This window comes from Geospiza fortis, unplaced genomic scaffold (assembly GCF_000277835.1).
Source record: "Geospiza fortis unplaced genomic scaffold, GeoFor_1.0 scaffold129, whole genome shotgun sequence".
NCBI classification, from domain to species: Eukaryota; Metazoa; Chordata; class Aves; order Passeriformes; family Thraupidae; genus Geospiza; species Geospiza fortis.
The window spans coordinates 614,477-624,431 of record NW_005054522.1 but is presented as its reverse complement, the minus strand read 5'-3'; the positions used below and the strand labels follow the sequence as shown (position 1 = coordinate 624,431).

General features: G+C 51.8%; 1 protein-coding gene across 1 annotated transcript in view; it reads right to left on the bottom strand.

Annotated features, from left to right (window-relative positions):
* Positions 1-9,414, bottom strand: part of PODXL (podocalyxin like) — a 17,186-nt gene extending 7,772 nt beyond the window's left edge. The window contains exons 1-4 of the mRNA XM_031063695.1: positions 9,381-9,414; positions 8,434-9,273; positions 5,781-5,947; positions 5,223-5,288 (exon numbers count right to left, since the gene is read on the bottom strand). Of these exons, the coding sequence (XP_030919555.1) occupies positions 5,223-5,288; positions 5,781-5,947; positions 8,434-9,273; positions 9,381-9,414 (1,107 nt within the window). The remainder of the gene's footprint in view (positions 1-5,222; positions 5,289-5,780; positions 5,948-8,433; positions 9,274-9,380) is intronic.
* Positions 9,415-9,955: the final 541 nt, after the last annotated feature.

The window sequence follows — 9,955 nt, the reverse complement described above, 5'->3', positions numbered from 1 at the left end:
TGGGGAGGCCAGGGGGGCACAGCGGGAGCAGGGCAGGCCTGTGCAGCCCCACAGTTCCCCCACAGCCATCTCCAGCCTTTCTAGCCTCTGTCCCCACCAACACAGCTCCCTGTCCTGCCTAAAACTTCCCCACAGCTCTGCAGGGAAGAGCAAGAGAGTGTGTCTTGCTTTTGGATGGAATCACAGAATGAATCACGGAGTGGTTTGGGTCAGAAGGGACCCAAAACATCGTCCAGTTCCACTCCCTGCCATGGGCAGGGACACCTTCCATAGACCAGATTGCTCTAAGATCCTCCAACTTGACCTTCAACACATCCAGGGATGGGAAACCACAGCTTCTCTGGACAACCCAAAGCATCCCTGGAGAGATGGGAGAGGGGTAGATGGAGCCCATGCTCCCTCTGGGGTGTTCCTGAGCTTTTTTGCTCGACTCTTTGTAGCATCTGGGAGTTCACTAAAGTGCTCACCCTCCTGCCTGCACAGATCCTGAGGTGTGGATGTGGCACTTGGGGACACGGGTTAGGGGTGGTTTTGGCAGTGCGGGGTTAATGGTTGAGCTTGAAGATCTTAGCAAGCTTTTCCAGCCTAAATCATTCCATGATTCTGTGCACAGACCTGGCCCTCACAGGTCCTGTGTGAGAAGTGCTGTATTTACAGCTCCTGCATGCACAAGTCTTTTGTGTGCAGGTGATCTTGTGTGTAAAAGTGCTGAAATGAGGTGTCTGTCTGGGAAAGGCTCTGCTCCTGCCTGCACCATCACCCCAAACCTTCTCATCCCAACCCCACTGGTGGCTGGCAGCACCCCACTTGCTGCACGGCAGGGATGGAAGCTGCCGGGCCCAGGGACGCACCTAATCAACCCCCATCTTATCTAAATATTTGGGAAGCGGCAGTGGAGACAGGATGCACTTGCTGGGGCGGAAGGCTGGCCCCGGGTACAGAGCTCAGCATCGGGAGGCCGCAGCTGTCCCTGGGAACAGCCACTGTCCCTTGCCTGTCCTTTCGCTTTGCACCGGGACAACCTCCCCGGGCCCCTCCGTGGGGTTGTGCCATCCCTGGGAAAAGAGCTGGATAGGAAATCTGCCCCAGCCCGAGGGCAGCATTCCCTGCGAAGCTGGTTCCCAGCAGGACAGGGAGGAGGGGGCTGTAGCTCGGTGGTTTTATCACGTCTGGACGCTGGGTTGTGCTCCTACGCTTGGAATGTCCTGAGATTTACCAGTCCCTGTCTGTGCAGCACTTTCTGCTTGGCAGAGGAAGGAAAAGCCTCTGCTGCCTCCCTGCATCCTCCTTCCCCTGGCTTTGCCGCAGCTCTGCTTTCCCCCAGCCCTCAATAACCTGTTTCTTCCCCCACCATCCCATAGGGAGGGAAAAGACCTTTTTTTTGGGTAGGGAGGGAAATAGGATGCGAGGCTAAAACCTCGCTGAGATCACTTCAGTGGCAGCTGGTAAGCAGTGCCTGAAGCCCTTCGGAGGGTGAACTGGAGGGATTGGCCCTTTGCAGGGCTGGAAAGGGGCAGGGTGAGGCGGCTGGGCCGGCAGGGATGCCCCTGCCAGCTCCCCCTCCGCCGCTCGCATTCCTTGGCCGCAGTTGACAGCGCTGCCGAGCAGCTCGGATCCGGTTCCCACACTGGCGGGGACCTAAAACCAACATCCCCGAATGAGGTAACAGCACTTGAGTCAACAAACCAGCCCTGCCAGCTGCACGGGCTGAGGGGGGACCACGACCCTGCTCGGTCAGGGAGTCCCTCCGCCTGCTCCAGGGACTGTCCTGTGTCATCCCTGCACCAGTGGGTGTCACACAGCAATTCCAGTGGGCTCCAGTGGTCCTGCTGTGGTTTTTGCAGGTTCTGGTGCTCCCCAGCTCATCCACTGACTCAGCTCCTCGGACACATCTGTGCCCAGGTGGGGGACACGATGGAGGAGGAACACCTGGGAGATGGACACGGGGTTGTGTGGCTGAACCACACACCACAAACTTACTCTAACTAATATTAACAAAACCACAATGGGATGACACAACTTATTAAAGATTCTATTTGCAGTTGGTGACTACCTAAAGATACCTCTCACTAGTGATGATCTGCATTTTGTTTTATTCTTTGCAGAATTCTGGTTATTTCTTTCTGCAGGCTACACCAACCACCTCTGTCATCATCACTTCTTGCTTCACCTAACTCATTTGGGGATTGGGATGACGAGCAGAGCATCCATCTATCCATCCATCCATCCATCCATCCATCCATCCATCCATCCATCCATCCCTTCCAAAGCAGGAGAAACCCAACTGAAAATGAATTTGTAAGCCACACCTTGGAAGAAGTCATCCTCTAGAATGTAAAGTATTGAGCTAATAAGCCTTACTAAAAAACTCATTAAGATCCTGCTGTAATCAAAGGAAGGAGAAGGAGAAGGAAGGAGAAGGAGAAGGAGAAGGAGAAGGAGAAGGAGAAGGAGAAGGAGAAGGAGAAGGAGAAGGAGAAGGAGAAGGAGAAGGAGAAGGAGAAGGAGAAGGAGAAGGAGAAGGTGGGGGAATATGGACCAACCTGCTCAGCATTGGTTCAAAGCATCACCTGAAGAGGAAGGATGCAGGGACCCAAGCAGCCTGTGAAACACCTACAGTCCACAAAGTGGTACCAGCTGTATATTTGGGGTTTTTTTTAAGGATTTCTAATTTGAGTTCCTTGTTTTCTGGAGAAAGTGAGATGTGGTGGGGTAAAAGGTCTGCAATTCCTGGGCTCAGTCCCAACTGTTTGCTTGGGTCCCCCCATCACTGGTGCGGCCCCACCAGCCCAGCTGTGAATGGGGTGGGTGGCTCTGCACTGTCCTCTCCCCTGCCCTGTGTGATCCAGATGTGTCCCCCACCACTGGTCCCCCCACACAGCCCTGGCTTCTTGCTGGATCTGAATTTTTAGTACAATGCCACCCCGACTCTGGCTTGTTCCTGGAGCAGGGTTGGAGCTGTTTCTGGAACACTTCTTACAGCACACACTTTCCTGTTTTCCCACGGGCTGTGAAACACAGAGGATTTTTTCACTTTGCTGTCAGGATTTGGCTACAGACGTGTTTACCAGGCCTACAAAGCAGGGAAACCAGATAGTGCCATTTCTCTGTTATCTGCTGGGCTTGGGAGGCACAAAATGGGCTGCGATTTTCAGGAATACAACGAGTGGAAAGTTAAGGGCAAGCTGAGGGGGAGGTGCTTGGGCAGCCAAGGAGGGTGATGGGATGGGAGGATGCAGCCCTGCAGCCTTTCTGTGGCTGTTTTGGGGTGTAATTGGCATTTTGTGCTAACAATGCCCTGGCTCGTTATTACACCCAGAAGAATCAAAGGGAAGCAGGGTGGGAGACTCCCTGGCTCTCCAGCTCCAATGCTCCATGGCCCTGGAGCAGGCTGTGATGCCAAGATGTGGTTTCTGCCCATCCCTCAGCTCGCTGGTGCTTCCCAGCCTCACCATGCCTGCTTCCAAAAATCTCCCAGCACAACTCCATGGGAAGGAGAGCAGCTCTGGAACATCACTGTGCCCAGAAGGAGGGGGGAAGCTTTAAACACCAGCCTGGTCCTAAGTCCCTTTAGGCTCCAAAATTGGATTTTGTCAATCTGACTGAATATTTTTATACATTCAGTACAAAATTTGATGAGAAGATTTTCCAGCTTGAACCTGCAGCTGTGTCCAGACATTACATGGGGAAAGGGACGGTCTCAGGAGAGACCATCCTGCTGGGGCTTCATGGAAATAAGGCCCCTCCTTGGAATCATCCTCAGCATTCAGAGCAGCATCACCACTACTGCAGGTGTGTGGGCAAGGAGCATTTACACCCAGAGCAGGAAGGTGACAACAGACAGCAGGCAGGTGCTTTTCCTCCTCCAGGAGCACAGTGGATGGTGCTGGGAGGTCCAAGCCCTGTGCAGGGCTGCCAGGCAGGGCCACCACCCAGGCACAGGGAATTTCAAGAGCTGCTGTGCTCAGGAGTTGCATTCACAATGTGTCTGGAGGGGTTTTGTGAACACTGTGTGGTTTCATTTGGAGTCCCTTCCAACTTGGCTGATTCTGTGATTCACTTAGGAGTGACAGGACAAAGGGGTGCAGTTTTAAATTAAAAGAGGAGAGATTTAGATTAGATATTAGGAAGAAATTCTTTACTGTGAGGATGGTGAGCCCCTGGAGCAGGTTGTCCAGAGAAGCTGAGGCTGCCCCATCCCTGGAAGTGTCCAAGGCCAAGCTGGACAGAGCTTGGAGCAACCTGATCTGGTGGAAGGTGTCCCTGCCCATGGCACAGGCTGTGAGAAGGTCCCTGAAGTGCCAATTTTCCACTGCTTACACTGCCAGAAACCAGAGCATTATCATGCCAAGCCCCATCCCTGAGCCCTACCCACACTGTCAGGACCTCACCAGTGTCAGGTCACTCTGTGAGGACCTCCCCAGCCATTTACTGGTTTCTCTTCCTCTTTATCACCAACTTTAAACTTCTTCCTATTTGGAACTTATCAGTACAGTGCATCTTCCCTATTGCAGGGAGCTCACAGTTTCCCCCAGAACCATTCTGGATATCCCTCAGGAACACCAGCAGACAGTGCCCACCCACCAGAAAGGGTCTTGGTGTGTGGTCCTGACTTGGGCTTGCCTGGCCCCAGCCTTCCTATCACATTTCACTGCTCCCTGGTCTTGTAAAGGGTCTGAAACCAGTGAAATGGAGTTTTACCCCCTCTCATTTAAGGATTCTATGAGGGCATTGAGGAGCACAGTGAGTCCCAAACTCCAGGCTCCTCTGCCTCCCAGCTGCTCCACAGTTGGATGCCCCCCTAGCCCAGTGTGAGGTACAAGATCTCACAAGTGCACAATAACTGTAGAGGAACACCTCAATTTTTTTCTTGCATTTTGGGACAAAATTTCAGCCCCTCACCTTAGGCAAAAAGCTTTCCTGCTAGCATAGGGAAATATTCACCCTTTAACATTTTCCATTTGTTCTTCTGTAAGACCTGGGTGGGCTCAGCTGGTCCTTCTACTTGGAGAACACAACACTGGCCTCTTGCCCTCCTGCCACATCCCCCACTGATGACACTGCTGAACATGGGTTTGCGTTCACCATTTTACATTTGTGGCACCTTTGATGAAATTCCCTCATTTCTGAGCATGTTCTCACATCCTCAGAGCACCACAGGTTAGAATCTGAACCTCCAACAGCTGCTAATTCTCCATGGAAGTCAAAAAGGTGATACTTACACAGGTTCTGGGTTCTTTCAGGTGGATGGTGGGCCTGGTATGTTGCACCTGTTCTTTACAGATGAGCTGGAAAGGCAGAAGAAAAGCAGCTCTAAGTGGTGGACAAAGGTTGGAAGGATAGTTGGTCACTAATCCAACAGCCCATCATTTGTTTCCTGGGAAAAGAGCCTGACCCCGTCCTGGCTGCACTCTTCTGGGAGTTGTAGAGAGCCAGAAGGATCCCCCTGAGCCTCCTTTTCCCCAGGCTGAGCCCTCCCAGCTCCCTCAGCTGCTCCTGGTCCTCCAGACCCCTCCCCTGGACATGCTCCCCTTCACCTCCATCCTCATTGTCTCTTCTCTGGAAAGCACCAGGAGAAAGGCATGGGAGTAAATGACCTCTAAAGGGCCTTTCCACCCCAAACAGTTCTGGGATTCTACAACCTGGAATTGCTTTGCTGGCAGATTTTCACTCTCTGTGACACAGGAACAGCGAGAAGAGCCGCAGACTCCACGTGCACGTGGGATGGAGCTGAATTAACCCCCCTGAGAGGTGCCCGCCTTCCCATTTGGTGCTGTTACCTCATTTGAGGAAGAAATGTTGGGTTGTGGGTGGCCAGAAGTGCAGCTCTGTGCCTGGTCTGGCTGGTCCCCTGGGGCTGGAGGCTGGGCACTGGCAGGGCTCTGGGAGGCACTGCTGGGTTTGGCTGATGCAGGTCCAGCGTCCTGGGTGCTCTGGTCTGGCTCCCCTGCATGCACCAAAAAAACAAGCAGACAGACACTGACACAGTATAGAGGATGCAGCTGGCACAGCCCTGTTAGGGATCACCTCAAAATCACTTTTCATCTCTAGTTCTGCCATGAAGCTCATTCTGCTGGAGAGGCTTTAGATTCTTTCTTTAATTTTATGTATTTTTTGACTGAACTTTGATATGGAAAGAATCTGATTACTGATTTGATTTTCTGCTGCTGAAACTCGTCAGAGAGGAACCAAAGGCCATTGGATGGCTGTCGCAGACATCTTTTTATGAAAATCCTTTCCTTGAGATTTTTTTTCCTTCTGAGAAACTGAGAGGCCTCAGAAACAAAATGTAAACAATGGTTATCTGCTGCTGTGGAATGCAACAGGTGGATCCTTGATTGGTCTCGTGTAGATGTTTGGAATTAATGGCCAATCACAGCAGAGCTGGCTCTCTCTCTGTCCAAGCCACAGACCTTTGTTGATTCATTCTTTTCTATTCTTAGCTTAGCTAGCCTTCTGAGATGAAACCTTTCCTTCTATTCTTTTAGTGTAGTTTTAATGTAATATATATTATAAAATAATAATTTAGCCTTCTGAAACATGGAGTCAGATCCTCGTCTCTTCCCTCACCCCAAGACCCCTGTGAACATGGTCACAGGTGGCTGTGTGTGGGTAGCTGGGTAGTCACTGAGAAGTGTGGGGTGACCCTCCTTTCTCTTTATCTGGGGTGTCTTCCATGGAGATTTCCTCAACAGACGCAGACCTGGCTACCCAGGATCTGCCACGGCTGGGAGGGGATGTGATGCCATAACCTCTGCTGACTGCACCTCCATGGAAAAATTCCGGGATGACAAGCTCAGAAATAGTGCCTGGTTCTACAGGAGACAGCCAGGAGGGCACAAGTCCCAAATCTGCCAACCCCATGCAGGTGTCTCTGATACCTGAGGTCACCTCTGAGGACTTGGTTAAGCTCTGTATCATAGAATTGTTTGTGCACTGGGAGCAGGGCAAGGAGCACAGCAGCCTCCTGCCTCCCCAGATCCCTTTGAAGACATGGATCTTCATCCCTGGCTTACTAATTGATCCTTAAGTGGTGACAAAGAGAATTAAAATGCCACAGGATGTTCACAGCCTGTCTGCTCTCGGGACTCCTACCTCTTCCACAGAAAAGATGAGGGATATTTCTCTCCCAGACACATTCTGAAGGCTCCAGGAGAGAATTAATTCCAAAGCCATCTGTTTCTCATGAATTCTGCCAGCTATTTATTAAATATAAAGAAGTTTTTAGACCTCTTCAGGCTTAATGCTTGAGGCCCAATTTGAATTAACATAATTTTATATATGATCCTTCAGTGGAGAACAGTCCTGTGGAGCAGGAGGGGAAAGAAAGGAAAATGAAACATCCTTCATGGATATTTTCACCTCATTCCTGCCCACACATGAAAACATGACTTGGGGGAAGCCAGTGAAGACGGCCTTGCAATAAAACCTTGGCCCATTCAGTGATGCCAACAGCTGAGAGGCTGAGGGGGATGGAGATGGTTTTTTGAGTGGCTTCTGTATTCCAGGTAACTGGAAATTGGGTCAAGAAGAGCATTTTCCAGGGGAAGATAATGAAGGGCTCCAGTGTGATCACAGCTTTTATTCAGAGCCAGATGTAGGCTGAGCCCACAATCCCAGCCAAGTCTGGAAGGCTCCATGGAGCCCTCACAGGGTCTGTGGATTCCCTGTGAATGTTACCAGACAAAATGCCAGTTTGGGAGGCTGAACCAGACAAAATGCCAGTTTGGGAGGCTGAACTGTGCTTCACCAGGAAACCTGGGAGCTAATATGACTGTAAAACTCCAGAGGTCAGAGAAAACACCTTACTGGTGTTCAGCAAGGTCCTAAACACCATGTGGACACTCCTACTGCTGCCTAGACAGCAGCGAGCAGCCAAAGCCCTCCCGCAGCACTGACGGACGTCCTACCAAAGTCAGACTCCTCAGAGCTTGTAAACTCAGAGTTTAGCCACAAAATCTCCTTAGTCATCTAAAGCTCATTTTCTGTGCATGCCCAGACAGCCTTCCCTAAGCTGTCAGCTGCACCAGGGATCTCCCAGGGGCAGCATTCCAGGGGTTGTCACACTGGTTCCCCAATTCTCCTGCCTCAGTCCCCAGCCCATCGCTGCTGCTCCCATTCCCCGTCACTGGAGATCGAGCCACTGCAGCTGATGGTGCTTCAGGCATCATTTGGTCCATCCAAAAGCCAATGCCTGCACTTTGCCATTTGATTCATTCCTTGGATTTCACTGCCTGCATTGACTCGACCTCCACTGAGGACAACAGGGACTTAAACACGCGCTTGTCACACAAACAACCGCTCTGGAAAGGCCTAAAATGAGACAAGGTGATGACAGCCTGTAATGGCAGGAGGTGCTTAGGTAGCCAGAGGGAGAGAAAACACAAAAAGGCCTCCCCAGCACAAGAAACCAAGGTTCCTGTCCCCTGTTACCTGCCCTAGGAGCTGTCGTGGTGGTTGCATCTGGGACTGTGTCTTTGCTGCCATGTTGGGACATCGGAGTGGTGCTGGGGGACAGGGATCCAGTCAGAGGGGTAACAGTTTTGGTGCTTCCAGGACTGGTGGAAGGGATTGATCCCTGGGCTGGAGAACTGGAAGAAGGAGGAGGCTGCTTGGTGGGACACTGTGGAGGAGGCACAGCACAGTCCTTGGAGCTTTCGGAAGGCTCAGTCCTCGTCACTGTGGTGCTCACAGTGGTGTTAGGTTTATGATCCTGATCCAAAGGCTGCTTTCCCTGAGGCTCTGTGGTGGGAGAGGATGTGCCAACAGCCCCTGTAGTTCCTGGAGGACTGGTTGGATCAGTGACGACAGATTTTGCAGCAGTGGTAGTGCCCAAGCTTCCTGAACTGGCTGTAGGGCCAGGCTGCTGTTGAGCAGTGGGGCTTGCAGCAGGGCTGGTTTTGGGGTTAGCGGTGCTCTGTGAGGGGCTGTCCTGCCCAGGCATGCGGGCTGGCGGGATGGCAGCAGACAATGTGGTCCCTGATGCTGTGGGGGTGGTCCTTGCCACCGTGGCAGGAGATGTAGCAGTGGGGGACGGAGCTGTTCCTGGGTTGGTTGGGCTGGTGGTGGTGGTGGTGATGCTCTGAGCAGAGGTGGTTGCTGACACGATGGGCTGAGTCGTGGCAGTGGTGGTGGCTTTGAGTGTGGTGGTTGCTGGTGCAGGGTTGGCTGGTGAGGTCTCTCTAGTGCTTGCAGGCTGGGTCACTGTGGTGGTTTCTGTGGTTTTGGTGGTCGAGGCTTGTCCTGGGTCTGTATTATCCTGAGAGCTGACACCTGGGAAAAGAGAAAACACCAAAGTAAACGCTGAACTTGGTTTCCCCTCAGGACGTGTATCTGTAGAAGTAAACACTGGTATAAACCACGAGTCAGTCCCTCAGCGCTTGCTTCGTGCTCTCCAAAGTCATCAAATTCCATGTTCTGGTATCACTGTGTCCTTCAGGAAGTACAGCAGAGGAGGACAAGAGGAACCTCCAAATGTAGTCAAACTAACAGGACTTTAGAGCAAGAGCAGGAGGACAAGGCCTGCTGGGTCTCAGGACACAGGTCTCCCTCAGATGGGAGGTCCAGCAGCTTCCATGAAAAACCCTGCAAGTGGTTCCCAAAATAAAGCAGGTCCAGCCCTTGTAAGGGGACAGCCAAGGGATGCACTGACTGCAAGTGTCCATCCCTGCTAGGAGGGTCTCCCCCATCCCTGAAGGGACAAGGTGACACAGAATCACAGAGTCATTAAGGCTGGAAAACACCTCCAAGATCATGAAGCCAAATTACCTCACATTATCACATGCAAAGAGATTTGTGTTTGTTTCTGAAGAATACTTTAAACTTTCAAATGATGAAGTAGTACCACAGTGGGGGATGCAGCTGAAGGACAACTCACCTGACAAGAGAAAACTCTCCCACTGCAGAGAGCTCTGCAATGTGCAGCGATGCCAAAATGGGGCATTTTCACAGCTAA